The sequence below is a fragment of the Dermacentor albipictus genome, chromosome 1, assembly GCF_038994185.2.
Source record: "Dermacentor albipictus isolate Rhodes 1998 colony chromosome 1, USDA_Dalb.pri_finalv2, whole genome shotgun sequence".
NCBI lineage: Eukaryota > Metazoa > Arthropoda > Arachnida > Ixodida > Ixodidae > Dermacentor > Dermacentor albipictus.
Genome location: NC_091821.1, coordinates 82882280 through 82903713, shown reverse-complemented (window position 1 = coordinate 82903713; position 21434 = coordinate 82882280). Strand labels below are relative to the sequence as shown.

Here is a 21434-nt window from a genome sequence, read left to right as displayed (position 1 = left end):
GATGACAGTACCTCTGCTTCAAGCTCTGACGGCGACAATGTTTTAAGTCGGCCTGAAACATCCGCAGCTGCTCACCGGTGAGTTACCTTTACAGCCTTGAGCAGTCACCGGCGTTGTGCACACTTATCTGCCGACCTTTGTGCACAAGCTTAGAGCTATTCTTGTTATCTGCAGGGTCTGTACGTCGCTAGGCCAGGATGTGCTGCCACCGGCTGTGAAGAAACTTCAGTTCATGCCAACAAGGCCGCCCAGAGTACATCTTGGCCCAGCACTTCAGAGCAGCGCAAGACGTTTTACAACGGCACGCGATTTTTTCCTCCTATTCTTCACCACCGAAGTGATACATACTATCTGCAAAAACACGAACAAATATGCTTAGATGCATATTTTGAAGTTTCCAAGCTATACTGAAAGAGATGGGTCATGGAAAGAAGTGACTCCCGACGAACTGGTGAAGTTCATTGGACTGCTCATTTATATGGGCATTGTGAACGTGCCACGCATCCACCTCTACTGAAATACCAGTACACTTTTTTCAAGGCTTCTTCCGCGGAACGTTATGCCAAGGAGACGGTTTTTTGCACTTCTGCGCTTCCCAAGTGTCACTGATCTGGAGGCGACTACTGTAGCTTTGCATGGCAAGCTGCACCGCATATTGTGGCTTCTGCAACACGTGAATACTACTTCAGGAGGACTTTTTCAACCTGTGCGGCACCTCTCTGTGGATGAAAGAATGGTCAAATTGAAAGGAAGATCGGGTATTCGGCAATACATGCGGGACAAAATTGTAAAATGGGGATACAAATTGTGGGTGCTTGCCGATTCGCAGACTGGCTATTTCGTTCAATTTTATGTGTACGCAGGCAAACGGGAAACAGCTAGTGCAAGTGGACTAGCATTTGATGTGGTGATGCAATTGTGCAATAACTACCTCAATCAAGGATACGTTATCTACATGGATAACTTTTACAAATCTGCGTCTCTCTTTGCTCACCTGGTAAATCACAAAACCCTCGCTTGTGGCACGACACGTAAAGATCGTCGGTGCTTCCCATCTGAACTGAAGGACGTATCGTGGGAGAAGAAGTCAAAGAGAGGTGGTGATTGGTGGCTCTGATGGAACAACATCCTCTATTTGCAATGGAAGGACAGGAAGGTTGTCCACATGATGTCTACAGCGCACACTGCCAACAGGCATGTTACAGTCACAAGAAAAGATAGAAGAGGGGGCGTATGGGCTATCATCCCAATCGAGAAGCCGCTACTGAATGACGACAACTTGGTGTTGATAAGTCGGATCAGCTGATTGCATCTTATAACGTTTTGATGAAGTGCGTGTGGTAGTGGAAAACACTCTTCTTTCATTGTACTGACACCACTGTTGTGAATAGCTTCATTATTTTCAAGAGCACTGCCAGCAACACCTCTCGACACCGGAATTTCAAAAGAGCGCCCGCTTTGACCAACTTTCTTTTCGAATGAAGCTCACCCAACAGCTGCTCGAGCTTGATGATGAAGAGGTTGCTCAAGTAGATCCTGTCCCAAAAGAAGTGCCGCACCATCCGCAAAAGATGCCGAAAAGGTGATACTGCAGGATGTGCTACCCGAAAAGAAAAATCTAACAAAAGACGAATATTTTCCGCGAAAACTGCGGAGTGCACATGTGCCTTACGAAAACGAGGAACTGCTTCACCGCATGGCACGAGCGATGAAGCTGTTCCCGCTCTCTATAGTTTTTTTTTTTATGTAGCTGAAGAACAGCGTGGTACAGAGAATTTATCTTTTTTAGACAGTGTTCCTCAGTCATTGATCTTCAATATGTATATTCTAAATTTTCTTTGTTAATAATGCGTATGTACCGTATTTACTCGCATAATGCTCGCACTCGCGTAATGCTCGCACCCCCCACATTGGCTATCAAAAATTGGAAAATTTTTTTTTCCCCGCATAATCATCGCACCCCCAAAATTACTGCCGTGAGCCGTCTGCTTGTCGTAGCGATCGCCATGGTTTGGCGCGTGTGCTACTAGGCGGCGGTACTGTGCTATCATCCGCTGCCACCGCCGCTACCGCTCATCTACTCACCACCGCTACGCCATTTTGCGAAGGTGTCTCCAGCTCTCCGGTGTCTCATAGGCCTCGTTTGCCTTGTTCGCGTGTTGCACTGTGCTCTTTGTGCCACTTCGCCATGGGACGCTACGCAAGCTACACAGCTGCTTTTAAGCTAAAAGCTATTGAGTATGCGTTGGAACATGGCAACCGCGCCGCCAGCAGACACTTCGGCGTCAACGAGTTTTGTGTCCGGTATTGGAGACGGCAGCACGACGAACTCAAGACGACTGGTAAGACGCACCGGGCCTTCCGTGGACGAAAGACTGGGAAATTTCCTGCCGCCTAATCCTCTTTACTGGAATATATCAAGGCTCGACGAGCAGATGGGTGTGCTGTGTCGATTGATTTGATACGGAACCAGGCGCTCGTAATCGCAAGAAAGGAGGGCATCCCGGTGCAAGACTTCCGCGCTAGTAACGGGTGGGCCACACGATTTATGCGGCGCAATGGACTCTCGCTCAGGAGGCGAATGACGCTTTGCCAGCGCCTGCCCGCAGCCTATGAAGAGAAAATAGTGGACTTCCATCGATTCGTTATCAGGATCCGGCAGGAGAAAAACTTCTTGCTCTCCCAGATAGGGAACGCAGACCAAACTCCGGTGAATTTCGATATGCCCAGCAGCAGGACAGTCGAACAGACAGGCGCTCGGACTGTGCACGTCAGGACTACAGGTGCCGAAAAACAGAGGTGCAAGGTCATGCTAGGCGTGACGGCGGACGGGCGGAAGCTCCCACTGTACGTCATTTTCAAGCGGAAGACCCTCCCGAAAGGAAAGCTCCCCCCTGGTATACACGTGCGCGTCCAAGAAAAGGGGTGGATGACCGCGGACCTTATGGTGGACTGGGTGAAGACTGTGTGGGGGCGGTGACCGGGAGCGCTTCTTTTTCCGTCGCTCCTCGTGCTTGATAGCTTTCGGGGCCATCTTCAAGAGTCGGTTCGGGCGAAGTTCAAGGAACTGCGCACGGACCTGGCTGTTATACCCGGCGGCCTCACATCAATGCTACAGCCTCTTGACGTATCTTTGAACAAGCCATTTAAAGATAATGTCCGGAGGCTGTACACAGAATGGATGGCAGAAGGTGAACATGCTCTGACGCCGGGCGGCAAGATTAAAAGACCGTCCGTGGAGCTGCTGTGCAGCTGGGTATCAGAGGCATGGGGGATGATTGATGTAAACATGGTGGCCAGAAGCTTCAAGAAAACAGGAATTTCGAACGCCCTGGATGCAACCGAGGACCACCTGGTGTGGGACGACGAAGAAGCATCGGAAGATGAAGAAACCATCGATTCCAGTGTCGACACGGACTCTGATGAAGAGTACAATTGCCTGCAGGACGTAGGCAACGCGAGTAGTGACGGGGAGGTTGCGCGCGGCAAATAAAGTGCTTTAGCTGCTTGAGCTTACGTTCACCCTGTACTTTCATAACGAAGGTAAGTTACGCTTGAAAGTAATGTTTTCGTTATATTCACAATTGCGGACCGGACAATCCTGATCTTGCACCCATTCATCTTTGCATTTAACACTCCGAAACATTTGCTTGAAAATTTTCCCCGCATAATTATCGCACCCCCAAACTTCGCGTTGATTTTCAGGGAAAAAAAAGTGCGAGGATTACGCGAGTAAATACGGTAGATATTGTGCCTTCTCTTTCCTGTTTTTATCAACTCGGCACGAAAATGGCACTTTTCCGAACTTTTGTGTGTTCCCTAATAAATTGTTTGCTTTGCAACTTATGTTTTTGGAAAGAGCATTCGATTATGTGCAATTTGGCATGCTGCAACGTGTGCTGGAGTATTATTTGTACTGGCAAAAAGGATTCTTCCGAGACCTATGAAAAACTGCCATTTTCTCGCGGTAATGAAATATTTAAGGTCAGCAGGCGCTGAATTTATTATATATGCCGGTTTTTACTTGAATGTTGAGCAAAATGGAAGCATATGTCATATTTTGTGCATGAACAATATTAATATGATATATCTTGACTACTTGCTCAAAGAAGTCGAGAAGCATTGAGTGGCTTTGTAACAGCTGCAATTATTCTTCCCCTTCACAAAAGGGAGAAACTATGGGGAGGAATCAGGCTGAACCTCGTTTTCATAAAACTTGTTCGCAGGTGCAAAAATGACAAATTATCAGGCTTCATCCGAAAACGAAGGACCCTACATATACTGTGCATTCAGGCAGCAGCACAGATTTCACTAACACCTGTGGTGAGGCTCTGGGCAAGCAGGTGACGGCAGCCAGGAGAGTCTAACTTCCAGGGAAATCTCAAGCATGCTCTGGCAGCTAGGTCACAAGACTATGATGCTACCTTTTGTCAAAATGGAAACAATGGAACCTTTGCAATAGAACAATGGAACTCGCTCCCGGAATCCATTGTTGTAGAGTGAAACCCTTCGAAATTTCGAAAGTTACTAACCACCCTCATTTGCAACTAATTATGCAAAAACCTGTTCTTTTGAGTGTCTTTTCAGTTGTTGCCTTTTTTTTGCTTTGTACATGAATATTCCTTCGATGTTTGTATTATTGTTTTGCCTCCCCCTTATGTAATACCCCACATGGGGCCCTTAAGGGAATCATATATGATGATGATGAGTGGACAGTGCAGGCCAGATAAATCAAAGCCCAATGAAATATCACAAGAGAAACACAAGAAGCAGAAGTCTGAACAGCAGTCAGCTTTTCTTTGGTTGGATCTTAAAAGTGCTTAATAAAACAAACTTAAAGAATTGTCTGACATGAATGAAGCTCAAGATACACACCTGCTCGTGGTAGGCAATGGCTTTCTTGAAGTTGCCAAGCAGGTAGTATGTATTTCCCAAGTTGCCGTATGCTCGTCCTTGAGCTGATCGGTCACCAAGAGCCACCATTAACTTCAGGTTCTCCCTGAAAAGACAGAATAGCAGCGCTTAGTACCTTTTTTTTTTCTTTTCCCTCTAAATCTGTACCCAGTGAGAACATCACAGCCAGCAAGCCAGACTATAATACGATGCTAGCTTCTGCTAGGCCTGTAGCAGGCAACAACTAAAGTTCTCAGCTCACTCATAGCAGTGGATGGCCCTCCGAAGGCAGTCCTGAACATCAGATGGCAGCTCCCCAGGCTCCTGCCGACTAGCACGGGCTATGTGCTTCCCTTTAGCGTGGTACACATTGCCCAAGTTATAAAGGGCACGTGCTTCTCCTATCTGCAGAATCCAGGAAAGCAAAAATCAGTAATGAACTCCTCGTGGCTTGTTTCTGTAAATGGAACCTGAACATAGACAATACCTTTGCAAGTACATTGCTAAAACAGTGCCATACACCACAGCCCCAACTCCCCCAATAAATCACAAGGCAGAAGAATGCACAGCTCCTGCAGCATGCCTCCATGAAGTTTTATGCGTTTTATGCATAGAAAAAGGAACTAATTTGTGCAACACACATGGAAATTGCTTGCACATACATTGACATTTGTTTGGTTGATAGGTAGGGCTTAATGTCCTAAAGCAACATGCAGAGGCAAGAGGCACCATAGTGCTCAACACCATATCCAATAAGCCACCACTATGGGTGCCGATTCACCGACAGCACTGAATTTTTTCTTAAGTATTCCAGTTCTGCCTTAAAAAAGAATCATAATAAATACAAAAAAAACTAACGCTTAGTACCAGTTCCTCAATGGTGGTGGCTGTAAAAATGTTTGAGTAGCAGGATATAGACACCCCGTTTCTTGACTGTCGTCAGGGCGAAAGAATCGTCAATAGAACTCTTAACAGTGTGTGCAGCAGTGGAATTTGGCACAGCCAGCTTGGTTACAACAGTTGCCACTAGCAAATTTAACATAAATGTTTATGCCCATCACCAAGCCTGTGAGTGAATATACGTTCTCAGACCTGCCAGACTTCAAATTTGAGAAATATGCCAGTTGAAGTAAAAAAAAAAATGCTAAAATTTGGTGAAAATGCTAGAAATTATGGCTTTAGTTAGTTGTTCATTTACTAAAAGATATATGCAGGCTTCGTTCTATAGGGGTGCTGCGAACAGGCAATGTATTTTATAGCCACAGCTACAATTATTTGTTCCACAGACAAACCCAAATATTCATGAATTTTATCAATAAAATATTCATACAATTGTGGCCCAAATTGCAAATGCTGTTACAAATTGCTTTTATGGAGTGGGTGGAAGCGCTGTGGGAAGGTTCAAATAATCCAGTTGGCCTGAAATATCCCTGCAAGTTCAGCTGCCAACTGCACTCACATTGTTTGGAAATCAGTTTTGCCCTGAACTTCACGGAAACAAAATAACTTAAAAATTATCTACATTATAAAACAATAGATGTTATGCAAAAGTCCATATACAGGCTTTCACCACAGAGTAAAATTTCCCTACCAAAATGGCAGTGTTCCACTCAGAAGTGCCGTTAATGCTGAGACAAGTGTTTGGAACCTTGGATATAGCTGGGAGTGGATGGTGGCAGGAATGATGTCACTGACCCACATGTTGATACTTTACTTATGATTCTAGTCAGAGGACCGCCATCTTGGTTGGGTCAAAAGTGTATGGAGAAACCGACTTGTAGGTTTTGCATATAGTCTATTGTAAGAAACCTTAAAAAAACTGAGATTTTATGATACAATTGTAAAAGTTGGCAAGCACGTACTGTATTACATATTTATCTCAGATGAAACGAGCAGACTTCATTATCGTTTGGATTAGCTCTTTCCCTACCATGGGGAAAACAGGTGTTTTTTTGTAGGTTACGCCAGATTATTTTTTCTCGAAGAACTGTTCAACTCAATATTTTATGTAATACATGAACAAAAAGCAGAATGAATGCACTTTTCCCCCATAAAAGTTTTATTAACGAGATGTATGGCATAAAATTACATAAATAGCCAGAATTAAGACTGTGGGATAAAATTGAAGTTTGTAAAGACACGCTTCTACCTACTAAGAAAAAAATATAACGAAAATTATGAGATATATGAGATAGCCACTATCTCCAAAAAAATCAAAATTTTCTATTGAACAGGTATTCTACTAGAAACATTTAAATGCAAGCACTACAGTTTGGCATGCCGGGCTGCGGTCATCAATGGTCCAGGCTGTCTTGTGTCGTAGTCGCTCTCAATCCTGACGAAAAGGCAGCATACTTAGTCTCGCTGCTGCTCGATCCATCAACAATATCAGCTGCAGAGGCAGCGGAATCACGAGATCTGCGATCTTTCGAAGCGCGCATGCCGCTCCCGAAGGCAGCCATTTTTGCTTTCTACACTGACGATCACAAAATTTGGAAGTGCGTTCAAATATAATTACCACATAGAGGGGAAAAAGTGAACTGCTTAGAAAACAAAAATGTAGCTCTCCGCCTTCACGTCCTATGGTGCAGAGCGTCCATGAGTGGCACAGAAGGTCTCGAAAGCGGCGTTTCAAACCATTAATAGTGGGCCGTTATTTTTGCTTTCTAGTTCGACGATTGCAAAAACTTCGGAATGTGTTCGAAAATCACTGTCCGGGGAAAAAAGCGAACTGTTTAGAAAACAATATAGTTCTTCTTCACGCCCGATAATGCAGTGTGTCTGTGAGCGGCGCGGAAAGTCTCGAAAGTGGTGTTTCAAACGATCGTTAGCGAGCTAAAAATGCCAGATGGGTGCAGTACGGAAAGAGTCAAGTTATGATACAGGTGGTCATCACAAAATGCACAGACAACATTAACAAGTAGGTAAGAATGATACTTTGGGCCTAAATGAAAATGGGTCAGATAGGTACTTTTGTGCCAAACCAATTAAAAATAAAAGTATTTTATTATGAGTATACAGGATAAACAGGACATGTGGCCACCACCCACTCTACTCAAGAACAGAATGCCAACCTTTACAAACCTACTATTCATCCAAGTTGAATAGTAATATCTATATCTCTGCAGTACACAGTTACCTTAAGCAGACTGCAACAACTGCCTTCATGACATGTCAAGTCAGACAAGTTACGAGATGCTGAGACTGAAGTGAAAAATAAAACATGCGCACCCAATTCTAGTTCAAAACATTTGAAACAAGTTTTTTCTAAGTAAAGCAGACTTCACAGCACACTCCCCAAATGCGGTGTTTTCCATTTGCCAAACTATTCAATGAAACTGCAGAGAAACAGAAAAAGTGGTTGTGCCCAATGTTAGCAATGAACATGCTTTTCATACTCTTCCATGCTTGTGAAGTGCTTAAGACATGCCTAGACTGTGCATGTTACATGAAGATTCCTATGTCTGGCAAAATAATAATAATAATGACATTAAAAAATATCACTTGCACTCCCAAGATTCTGACACACTCCCACATAAATTGGATATGGTCCTTTATCAGGTTTAGTCAGTGACAAGAAAAGATGAAAATATATGATACATTCGCATCGCTACATATTATTTCACTCATTTAGCAGATAAAAAAAGTCTCACAAGAGTGTGACAGAGCACTTGACATTTATGATCACTTTTAAATTTAACAAATTCCCAGAAAATAGGCTCACAATCGGTGCAGATTTTGACAATCTCCCATGTTTGGCAGCTGCATTCGCCTTACTGTACTGTTATTTTGCAAGCTCATATGAGGAAGTTGGAAAGACTTCAAAAAACATTGACTCGCAACAGAGAATGAAAAGAAAGGAAACTAACCAGTAAATATGCTATAGCATGATAATTAATTAAGCGAAAACTCAGACATCCACCTGTTCGTAGCAATTGCTACAAAGGAAACCCATACGGGTTCCTTGAATGAAAAGCCTCAGAGTTGAAGAAAAATTCGTCCTGGTCCGGGACTCGAACCCAGGACCACTGCCTTTCCGGGGCAGCCGCTCTACCATCTGAGCTAACCAGGCGGCTAGAAGACAGCAGGGCAAAGTCGAATTTGTCGACAACACACGAAGCAAAGGCAAGTGTTTGACGTAGTAGTTCTGCGGAAACCCGCAAGGTGGAGAGAAGTAATTAATAAAGCGAAAACTCAAGACATCCACCCGTTCGTAGCAATTGCTACAAAGGAAACCCATACGGGTTCCTCGAATGAAAAGCCTCAGAGTTGAAGAAAAATTCGTCCTGGTCCGCAGCAGAGGAAAGAGCCGTAAACTTAATACAGAGATCAAAAACAGAATACTTGATAGGTGTGATGAAAACAAATAATATGCGGGGGTTAATTTCATAGTGAATTTTGAGGGACATGCCAAAGTGGAGGACTCCAGATAAATTTTGACTAATTAAGGTTCTTTACGGTGACCTAAATATAAGCACACCAGTGTTTTTGTATTTTGCCCCATCAAAATGCAGCTGCCATGGCCAAAAATTGAAACCCCGACCTCATGCTCAGTCGCGGAACGTCATAGCGACTGAGCCACTGCTACAGGTCTCAGTGGAAAGGAAGCCAATCATAGGACTAGTACGTATATAAAACAGCAATAAATTAAATCAAAGGAGAAAAGATATACGATAATTCAAAGGGCATGTCACTACCATTTGAAGCCATACCAGTGTGTCTGAAATCAAGGTAATGCAGTGCTACATGGAAAAAAATTTTGTCAATGGCTGTTCATGTGTAGCACATGGAAACAATAGATACCAGTAAGCATGTTTTTTTAGCCTGAAAGGGAAAATTTGTCATCTACTCAAGAGTAGCATGAAACTAAAAAAAAAAGAAAAAAAGGAAATGCCCAGGTTTCTCAGAAAGAAAGCTTTGCAGTTGGAGAAAAATTTGTACTGACCCGGGGATCAAACCCGGGACCAACACCCTTCCGGGGCAGTCGCTCTATCATCTGATCAAACCAGGAGGCAGGGTAAACCAGGGATTGCAAGGTGAGGCCGATTTAATCAAGAACTAAAAGCACAAGGCCAAATGAATATAGCAAATCATCAGTTCTGCAGAAGTCCAAAGGTGGAGGAAGCTTCCTACACCTTGCAGATTTCTGCAGAACTGATTTGTCACTTGCCGAGACTGTTGGAGTATTGGTTCAAGAATAAACGAGTACACAGTTCCCCTGCCCAAGGCTTTGGGTCTTCAAGATACATAGCAAGGCAAAGGCTAATGAAATTGCAACGGAGCAGAGTAAAAGATAACCAGAGTATTGGCAGTGTAATGATAGGGAACACACAGAATGAAAGCATGTTACTTATTTAGGGCAATAAGTAACTTCATGATTCTATGTCTTGCAAAATGAACCATGGATCCTAAAAGCCAAAAATAAACACAGCAGAGAGGTAAAACTAAACAGCTTGACGTTTGCATAATGGCATTATGCGCTACGCTGTTTCAAAGGGTATGCTCATAAAATCCACCCGTCCCACTTCAGAAATGCAGCCACACTTTACTTTCATACTTGGCAAGAAATATGCTTCCAATAACATGTGGTCTCGAGAACAACCGACCATATTTATGAAGCCTTATGACACACCTTGTTCTCAAATTAAAGCTGATTGATCATATAATTCTTTACCAAATGATGATGACTGCTTTTACTTTTTGTTCACCCCATTTCTCATTTTTGATTTCCTCGTATCATATATCGTCTTGCCTCAAGAAAATGGAGGTGGGCTGGCACTCCACAGTTGTTAAAGTTGGAAAGTGCGGAGTGTTGTGCATTTGTGGTTGTGCTTGGTTATTAGAAATGTGAGCAAACGAAAAATTGCCTCTCAGAATAAGCTTTTATTGCCATTATTTCCTACCCTTCGATGACTCTAGAAGTCTTCAGTTGTACCAAAATAGTTAAAAATTAAATTCTGGAGTTTGACTTGCCAAAACTGCTATCTGATTATGAGGCACACCATAATGAGGGGGCTCCGGATTAACTTTGATCACCTAGGGTTTTTTCACGTGTACCCAAAGCATGGTATAATAGTATTTTTGCATTCCGTCCCTATCGGAATGTGGCCACCACAGTGGGGATCGAACTAGCAACGTCGAGCTCAGCAGTGCAACAAAATAGCCAGTGGGCTACCGCAGCAGGTGAAACAGAGATGCTGATACAAGTCTTTGCAAATGTATCATGATAGAAACACAAGATACCCAAAGAGTATCTTAAAAGGCAGCCCGAAACATTTTTTGAACATAGTAAAATAATGTTGCCAATCTATTAAAGAGGCTCCTGTGAACATGTGAGCCAAACATTACTGCATTGCATGCACCAAGTAATTTACAATCTCATGTCAAAAGCAGTGAACAGACCCTTACACTTTGCATCAGCAATGCCGTCATTGAAAGCAACCGGCCCACCAACGCTATTGGTCGATTTCGTGATCACAAGAAATTTTCAATAATGTACCATTGCTCATTTTCAGTTAAATAAAGGAAAAATATCTATGTCTGCGATCTCAAAAAGACTGGAAAATCAGTTCATCTTTGCACTGCACATAGCTGCACCTCCGAAACGGCAGTGGCTTGCTGCATATCTTAGTGTACCGCTGCTGCCACAGCACTCAACTTTTAGCCAGGGCTTTGCCCTCTTGTCTTCCCTGCGGTGTAGCTTCTAGAGGGTTAGCAGAGACAAGCAAGGTATTGGTGCGATAACTTCACTTATAGGAGGGAGAATCAGTCTTTGCCAAAATAAGGTAAATACAGGTAATTACAAATATACGAGCTATTCTACGTACCTTACACTATTTTTCCACATAGTCCCCACACTGGTTCAGACATTTGTCCCATTGCAGCACTAAATTTGAGATGCCCCTGTGGTAGAATTCGTCCAGCTGACTGTGGAAATACAGTCTGCCTTTGGCGAACTCGCAACACAACTACCTTACACTTCTCAAAGCGAGACACCTTTACCCATATGGGCTGCATTTCCCTGTGGCTTTCTATAGGCGTTCGTCCCTTGCTCCATAGAAAACGAATCGCACTTTGTTGCTCATATGCCGTGGACCTGTGAAGCACAACAGCCACCTTCAACTGACAGCAGCGCTGTGCCGCAGAGCCACCAGCAGATTAGGCCGGTCCAGTCCAAAAAAGGTCCACCGCTGGGAATGGATATGTTGACTTCGCATTTACAGCCATAATTTGGCTAAAAAAAGAGGGGCAAGGACTTTCCGATTTGCCTTCGTATTTGAAGGATGCGAAACATTTTTGTTGCATGAGAGTCATGGGATCACTTACTTTATTAGTTGGAGAAGTGTCTCAGTATATACAGTATCTAAGATATGTATATATTTGATACTGCCCAGGCCTGCTCTAACCATGCGACACTAGCTCACCACAATGTGATAGATTTCAACAGTGTCTACTCAGATCTAATTAAATGTTTATCAGCAAATCAGGACATAATGGCACCCAAATTAACCTAGCAGTTTTTAGAATTATTCTGGCTCAAACAGCACAAATACAGGAAAATATTGCTTTGAACTTCGTAATGAAATATTGACGCACTGGCACTGAGGTTTCCGCATGAAATTCAGAAAGGGAAGTTTGGTCCTTCGTTTCTCCAGTAATATTAGCCTTTCCTGCCAATTTAAATCAAAACAAGAGTTGTGGAAGAATACCAATTTAAACTGATTAAGTGCTGCTCTTTAGTGTACCATTAAATACAGCAATCATATTATGGTATGCAATTTTTTTTACCAAGTGGCAAATTACGACAGTTTAGGGCACTCAATTTGTACAAAGGTACAAAATTTACAGATCACTTTGGCTAAGGGCATACAATATTCTCTACTGAAAGAAGACAGAAACGGTTATACCCGTTTCTCCCAAGCAGCTAGATTTGCTGTTCCCACCAACTACAGCTTGCAGTACGTTATTTATCCAGCATATCGTCTTCCTTTGTACATTAACTCAATCTTCAAATTCAGCCTTACCATCCGTACTCTTTATCCCTTAACAACTAGTTTGCCAGAGTTCATCAGCCATGATGAGTGTAGTTCATCCTGAATTCTTTTGTACTGCCTGCATGGTTTACGAAGACACCAGCCTGTTAAACATACCAATATTCGCTTAGCACATCTTAAAACCATAAAAATACATCATTGTGATACAATTATCAGTCAAAAACACTTTTTAAGCCTAAGCTACACGGCATTAAGCTAACTCATCATATCACACTAAAACTGCATGAATTACAAACTGTTATACCCTGATGCAAGGTAAGTTTAGTACTACTGTTTCTCCTATTTTGCTGACAAAACACCACGTTAAATAACAGTAAGCACAGTTCTGTGTAAAATATGGGTGCACAAATATTCGAAATTTTGATATCAATTGAATAAGCTTGGCTATAGTATTTGACTCATATTAGAATCAAATATAAATGAAATTAGCTTTGTAATACGATTCATATTTGATTTCAGCATTCATTATTTTAAGTTGTCAAACCTTCACTTCTGTTTGAATATAAGAAAACACTTATTGGAGTCTACACAGAGAAAGACAGATGCAAGTGGTGACGGTGGCTGCTGCTAGGGAGCTGCACTTGTTGCACAGATGCACTCGTTGCAGAGTAAACATATGGAGCAGCTAACTTTTGCTCAATAGTTTCTAATCATTTAATAAGGATATCTCACATTTAAGCACATTGCAAATTTGTTTGCGCAATTTAGGAAAAGCAAGTCATTATTTGGACAATCTCACTATGTTTGCATCCTTGTACAATGTACAGTGCTGCAGTATTACGCTGCTCTTCTTGAACTAACACAGCGCTCAACATGCATCTGGGGAGGTGCTGCTTCTGTGTACTGTCATTGTGATAGTGCCCCAGATACGATTATCTTTCAGTTGTCCCGCATGTAGAAGTTCCTCAGTAGATCGAACAACCAGTTCGGAATGGCATTCCATGTATCGTCATATAGATAAGCCTTCCTTTAGAAACAGAGTTGCAGATTATTTATATTTAATTTCATTTAGAAATTAGGAATATTACACATTCAATATTCAAAGGTGGGTTCCCTTGAATATTCATAGGAAATTTTGAGTTACAACACCCTCAGACGCAAATTGGCACCGAGATTCCAAAGGAAAAGCAATATCTGATAATTAATAGTGCTTTGCTACCAAGTTTACCTATCATAATAGCAACTATGCAGTTATATAAGGGTACACAATTTGCATGATGCACGCAGTAGTCAAGGCATGTGTGATGCATGTGATGTTCAGTAAGTACATGGTTAAGATATTACAATGGGCATGTCACTATACTACAGCGTACACGCAATACCTAATAAACCATAGTATTGTAAGTTTCCAATTGGTGCACCTATAAGGCCTGGATGCCTTAAGCCCTTTTACATGCTCAAGCGTTCCACTAAGTACAGCAATTTCTAATAAAGCCAGCGTTGACGATATGTAAAACAAGAGAAACCAAAACTAAAATTCACAATCCTGCAAAGATCTTACAGAAACACACACTATGTCCTAATAAAAATTTTGGGACCAGTTTCCCAAGCTCTTTTAATATAAAAATGGCTCATGCCTGATCAGTTCCACCACTACTGTGATTGGCCATCACATACATGGCTTCAAATAAACAGCTTCGTTAATTCAGCATCTTTCGTAATGCCTACCTTAACTGCTATACCAAAATACTGAACAAATGTGCCCGCATGAAAGAGGTTTCTTCATATGCTTTGTATTTGAGACTTCTCCGGTCCTTCTTAAAGCACTCCCTGCTTGGACTTAGAGACAGCAGTAAGTACGTAAGAAATAAAGTCAGCATTCTGGTGCTTCTCGAACTGTGCTTAATGAATTCCACATCTTCTACAGTCTTGCTTAAATCTATACTAAAAAGAAAAGCCAGTAGTCATGTGCCCCTCAAATTTCAAACAAATCTGTAGATTATCAAATCCTGCCATGAAACAAGGTGTCCTGGAGGCATCCTTATTGGTCAGACTACTTTACACCTCCCGGGCACCCCTTGTGATCAAAATAAAAGATGAATACGTCCTAAAACCATGATATGATTATGAGGAACGCCGTAGTGGAGGACTCTGGATTAACTTCGATTACCTCGGGTTCTTTAACTCTTTCGTCACCACTAGAAGTTTGTTCATTTTCAATGATATTATGTTTTAACATTTTAAGACATAGTAGTTCACAACAAATACTGAAATACATAAAATTGCAGTGTGATCACTGGCGTTTTGAGTGGATGTGAAATGAAATTATGAGGTTTAACATGCCAAAACCACGATCTGATTTGAGGCACGCAGCAGTGGGGGACTCCGGATTAATTTTTACCACCTGGGATTCTTTAACGTGCACCTAAATCTAAGTACACGGGTGTTTTTGCATTTCGTCCCCACTGAAATGCAGCTGCCAGTGGCCAGGATTTGGTGTTGCGACCTTGTGCTTAGCAGCGCAACACAAAAGCCATTAAGCAACCATGGAAGGTGTTTTAAATGGATGTATAGCAGTAATAATTGCCAAGACAATTCTTGAAATTCTTATGTAAAACTTCAAAGAAGCACCTCAAGGAACACAAATGAAAGTAATAATTCGCTAATAATTTGCTAATTGTAAGTACCAAGAGTAAAAAAAATCTGAAATTTACAAAATATACACCTGGTTCCTAGTTCCCAACTTATGTAAGTCAGATCACGCAAAAACATTATTATGAAGATTTGTTGGCGTCAGTACCAGCCATAGTGATGCCCATGCTATGCAGAAAAGCAGTAGCTTCGCAAATGTGAAAACGGACGAGTTCCTGATGTGCAGGAAGCATTTGTTTGCACTCACTGCAGAAGGCACTTGGTTCGTTTTTTACTGCGTTCTTAAGGCTTGCACAGCAATGGTTGTCAGGTCAGGGAAGCACGCAGAAGCCCCTCATACTTGATTATTGTGTTTGATCCGCTTTTCTGTGCAAGCAAGATGGTCTTAGTTGCGTTCAACTGGCACTGGAGCCTCTACATGCTTTGTTCAGTTCCTGTACAGTGCTGTACAGTAGCATGGAGCATTGCACAATATTGTACAGTAACGAATAAGGGCACATGCACAAGTGGTGTTAAGAATGTACGAGATTAGACGGCTAGTAAAGCTCTGGTTGAAGGTCAGTTCTGAAATCGAGTCCGTGTTCTTGTGAGAGTGAAAAGAACACACGATAAGAAATATTGCTTGTAATGAGTTATACACACACTATCGAAGCACTGATGAATAAAAGCAACCCATGGTGGGAAAAATAAAGTTGCACTTGACATTAGTTGTACGCAATAATCACGAATAATACGTACCCATGAGCATCTGCCGTTGTTTGAGACATCGTTAAAACAACCTATACAACAACCTATACATCGGATTGGAAAATTTACAACCAGAGAGAAGTTTCTGTCTTCACTGCTGCTGTCTTCTAAATATTAAGGCTAAACCCCATGAGCACAATTTTGTGCGTGACAGCAACGAGCGACGGATCGGGCCGTCGCATGAACAGCTCGCTCAGTCTTGTCGCGCGATCGCTCGGTTCTGCAAATCTAGAATTCGTCGCTCATCGCCCGGAAGTGCTATGAGCGACTAGTCAATATTGCGAACTGGATGTACATAACTCAAGTACTTTCGATTGTCACACGGAACGAGCAAACGATTGAATTTTTATAAGTGCAAGGATAAGAACCTACTGCAAGACTTTCAGAAATATTATATGCTGCTTTTTACAGTCAAACACATCAATTTAAGTTAATAAAGCACGCGTCACGCTAGTTTCGGCACTTATATTGCTTCCATGATACCAGCTACCGGCAATACTGGGGAGATGTCGCTCGAAGTCATCGCTTGCATGGGGTACGACTTGTAGGCGACGAGCGAACGCAAAAGCCTTCTCCATCGCTTCGCTTGTCACTGTTGCGTGCAAGATCGCTTGCATGGGGTTTATACTTTATGTTGCCGACCTGACGAAAGTGCGAATTTTGCATGTTTTTATTAAAGAAGTTAGGAGCACTGAAGGCTAATTTTGAGAATACCTGAAATTGAAGTTTCACTTTTCTAGGCTCCTCAATCTGCCATACATTGTCAAACCCGACAAATAGCTAAAGTTCAACTGTCAGTTAGAATGGTGCATGATGCTGCTAGTAGAAGAATTACAACATAAATGTTTAACAACACAGAAAAACTGTGGATCAAATTGATCAACTTCTATAGACATGGTAACAAGAGTTAATGTGTACCAAATGCATGGTACATGGGCGTTTTTTCATTTCGCGCCCATTGAAATGTGGCCACGATGGCTGCAATTTGATCCCATTCCCTTAGGCTAAGCAGCAGAACACCAAAGCCACTACGCCATCATGGTGCGTTTGTGATCATTTGTATAGAGAGCATGATCAAGATATGAAGTGCCAGTGAAAAATTCATATCATTGCTATACTAAGCACAAAATAAAGCTCACAATGTTCATAGAAGTTTTTTTTCTTACGACAGACCCAAATTTAAGCGTAAAACAATCATTCTTTCATAAAATAGAAGACAAAAAAGGAAACATAAAACAAGCTGGTTGATCAAAATAATTCAGAAAAAAAGACAACTTTCTTTTTAAGCTTGAAACAAACTCTTAACCTTTGCACATAGCCTGTTAGATGAGCTTCTGAAGAATTCCACCATCTATGGCTACATGGAGCAAGCAATTGATATTAAGAGGCTATGGCATTCTTCCCTTAGTGCTCCTGCTGTGCACTGAGCCATGCTAATAGCAAGATTCTTAAGATATACTGCATTACAAAGGTTTCTGTTTGTTAGAGAACAGCAAATAATACAATACCCCAGTCGCATGGGGCACATTCGATCTCAATCATGATTGAATTTTTCTTAATTGTGATTAGCTTTCTTCCACAGCTTGGGTAAGGAAGCCAATTGCAATCAAGAAATTCTGACCCCAGTCTGGCTCAATCGCAATTGAAAGAGTGTGTGGCACAAGTATTAACACAACAGCATATCATTGCCTGGATGTCAGTTTGGAAGCCCAATTCTGTATGTTATTGCTAAGTGGTGAATACCCTTTAGAAACAGAATTTCTTGCCAAAAAATAAAGCGTGTAATTATGCCACACCTTCAGTACATAAGACATGGTGGTGTGGCTGTTAAAAAAAGTGTGCAATGGGATTCTCCTACACATACATGCTGTTGAACAGTAATATTGAGCACATCTGACCATATATACAGCTAACCATGTGAATTCATGGTATCTCTGAAACTGAATCTAACAAAACGTTATTTTTGTTAAGTGAACATACATATGTTGCTTCAATGGTGATACTCTATAAACAGTGTGGGGGGGGGGGGGGACATTTAATCATGTGCTGCGATTACCAAACCCCATTCAAAGTAATATTCAGTCAGCTAGCATGCCTGACTATCCAATATCGTGGAGGTTATATATTCAGTGCATGTCAGCAGATAAAGGTGGTGGTGCACACAGCATTACAACATGATGCTTGCGTATGATAGTTTATAGGTGAACTTCCTAACATGATTATGTGCAATCAGTTGGTACATAGACAGTAACATTTCCTTTTACCTGCTGACAAAAAAAAGAAAAAAAAGTGCCATTAACGTGCTAGTGAAAAGAAATGAAAGGAGCGAACACAAAATAAGAAATAAAGACAAAACTATAACGAGTGCAAAAATGCTGTTGCACAGAAGTGATGGTTAGTGAACAAAACCACCACGCAACAGTTAAATGCACAAAGGGAAAATGCAACTAAGGACGAAAACAAGCAACACAAAGAAAGCAAAGAAACAGAAAAGCATACTTTGTCGCCTTTTTCCCTGGATATGCTTAGGTGCCTTTCACAATTTGTGACTGCTTCATCGAACTTGCCCATCATTTTGAGTGTGTTGCCCAAGTTTCCGCTCGCCTTTGCCTCCCCCAATAAGTCGCCGGCTGCCCTAGAGAGACGAAGGAAGAACGTTCCAAACAAGCAAGAAATGTCTGCTACGTCAACAAGCAGACTGCACTATGCGTGAGAAATTTAACGCAGTAAATAATAATAAACAAAAAAACAATCAAGAATGAGCAATCTTAAATTTCACGCAAACATCAAGCAAGCAGCAATTAAGCGAAAAGTAATAAAAAAAGCAAGAAAGTTAAGAGCTGACACGTCCTTTAAAAAAAAAAAAATCACGGACGCTGTTGACATTATACTGCTGCATATGTGCATTAATGAATCCTGCAATAAATATAACCTGTATCGCACTTACTTGGCTGTATTGAGATCAAGCAGATGGTACTGCAGAGCTTTATTATAATCTCCGAGGTAAAATGAAGCATTTCCCAGCTGACTGTAAACGGCGCTAAGCACTCTCGTATCATCCGTGCCTACGTTGATCGCAGCGCTTAAATACTCGACACCTGAGTGGAAATCGCCTGCCTTGCACAAGCGTTCACCCTCAAGCGCAAGCTCTAAACAAGTACTTGACTCCATGCTAAGAATGAACCTGCAAAAGAAAGGAGAAAATCGGCTGAACGTCGCGCGCGCTGCTGCAATTCGTATGCCGCTGACCGTTGCGGCGCGCGCATAGGCTGCCCTGCTGACGCCTCCGTCGCATACGCTTAGCTTTAGGTAAGTCGCTGAAGCGATCAATCACAGAGAACTGCCACGGTTCTTAAATAATGCGCTACACATCCAAATATCAGGTCATATCTACCATAGGCTTAATGGCCAACAAACGTTACACAGGAACGACTGTTTGGTAAAATCTGTTACACTACGTTTGAAGAAGACAAACTGGGCAATCCGCGAAGATGCTTGGAGACTCACTTAGTGGAGGCTTGAAGTGGTTACACGTAGATCAACACTGCCATCCCGCCGGGATAACAGCAGACTTTTAAGTTAAATCCAAAGATGGGGAGCGAAGATCCTGGAATTAATCTGCAGCGGTGGTCATGAAGCAACGTGCTTCAGCAAGGCTCGGCACGGCGTACGTAAATGCGGGTTTGCGGGTATGCTGTGAGAGAGAAGGAAGGAGAGCGTAGGAGAGCGTGGATGAGGACCAGACGAACTGACGTAAGGCGTTGCCATGACAACAGTAGGCGGGACCGGCGCCGACTGCGTAGGAACCACGGACCACGGTGTGGCAGCAGAGGCTGCGGCAGCTGCATTTCGTGGGGCTCAAATTGTTATGGACCACTGGTGCGATTATGAACGCTTGTATTAACGGAATTGTACTTCCTTGGTGAATGAGATGGACTACCAGATTGTGAATAAAGCGCATTTGCTTAGATAATAACTGGTACTGCGTATATAATTGCTAAAAACTGAGTACGAGAGAAATGGGTTACGAAGTCCATTGTAAATTATTGAAACGTGACCCCCCCCCCCCCCCCAATGATCTGGGGCACCATGAATTACCATTTCACGTGTGGTCAATAAAAGTAAAAGCAAGAAATCCATAAGATGTGCCACGTTCGTGTCAACGCATCTAAGCACTTCCTAAGTGGTTTGAATTGTACCGCCCGGTACCGCAGAAAAGGCACGTGACCGTCAATAGCTATCGGAAGGTTGACGTTGCTCTCCGTACTGTTCTGGTTCTGGTTTTGCGTTCTGGAGGTCGAGGAATAATGACGAATCTTTTGAAGTCGTCGAAACTAAGATGTGAAATATTTTAAGCAGTTCACAATAACTGTAATCATATGTCAAGCAGAAGGCGCTGTTCAAGCTGGCATACTTCTCCGAAACTGTAGCAACTGTTGTACGTCACAGCAATTGGGGCCCGAGCCCCCTCCAAAGTTTTCCGGGGGGGGGGAGGCTCTGCCCCCCCCCCGGCTATGGCGTAGCCTATCACCCCCTCACCTAAAGTGTCATTACCAGAATTTTGTCCCCCACATCATTTTGAGGTTTCTTTTGCCTTGTCTCGACCTTCTGCACTTAAAATTTATTGTGGCTAATAGTCTACTTCATCATTGTTGGCGCGGACGCGCACGGATTTTAATTCATACTTTCGCTTTATTTCTGCAAATCCCGACAACAGGAAGACAAGAGCATTAGAAGCGCCAAGCGGCGGCTGCCCCATTCGTATTTTCTCACTTCAACATTGTGTTAAATTTCCACTGTAAGCATCATGCACATACACATATGACAATTTTTTTATACGTTTGAAAGAGAAGGAGGTAGTCAATTAACAATTATTTTAAAGGTATTGATAGCCTATGCCTAGAGACTAAATATGTATATTCAGCTCGCTTCAAATTGCTTTGCGTGCTTTTTTGACCCTGAAAAAACCTGTAGACTTCCGTGACCCCTTTCATTGACAGAGCCTTTTATCAACGGTGTTAAGAAATTAATTTGCGTGCCAAAACCGCGATCTGATTATGAGGCACGCCGTAGTTGGGCACTCCGGAAATCGGACCACCCGGGGTTCTTTAACGTGCACCTAAATCTACGTACACGTGTGCTCTCGCA

The 21434-nt window shown here is 42.4% G+C and overlaps 1 protein-coding gene and 1 non-coding gene across 4 annotated transcripts in view; both read right to left on the bottom strand.

The window, feature by feature from the left end:
- The window catches only part of pins (G-protein-signaling modulator pins), a 101375-nt gene extending 81357 nt beyond the window's left edge, over nt 1-20018 (bottom strand). The window contains exons 1-5 of one of the 3 annotated variants that reach the window (XM_065439154.2): nt 19794-20018; nt 19234-19470; nt 18786-18921; nt 5156-5298; nt 4876-4999 (exon numbers count right to left, since the gene is read on the bottom strand). In XM_065439154.2, the coding sequence (XP_065295226.1) occupies nt 4876-4999; nt 5156-5298; nt 18786-18921; nt 19234-19457 (627 nt within the window). In that variant the 5' untranslated portion in view covers nt 19458-19470; nt 19794-20018. The remainder of the gene's footprint in view (nt 1-4875; nt 5000-5155; nt 5299-18785; nt 18922-19233; nt 19471-19793) is intronic. The other 2 variants (XM_065439153.2, XM_065439155.2) reach the window with 2 other exon arrangements.
- On the bottom strand, nt 8891-8965 carry TRNAS-GGA (transfer RNA serine (anticodon GGA)). Its single transcript has one exon. It is a non-coding gene; the product is annotated as a tRNA-Ser (tRNA).
- Nucleotides 20019-21434: the final 1416 nt, after the last annotated feature.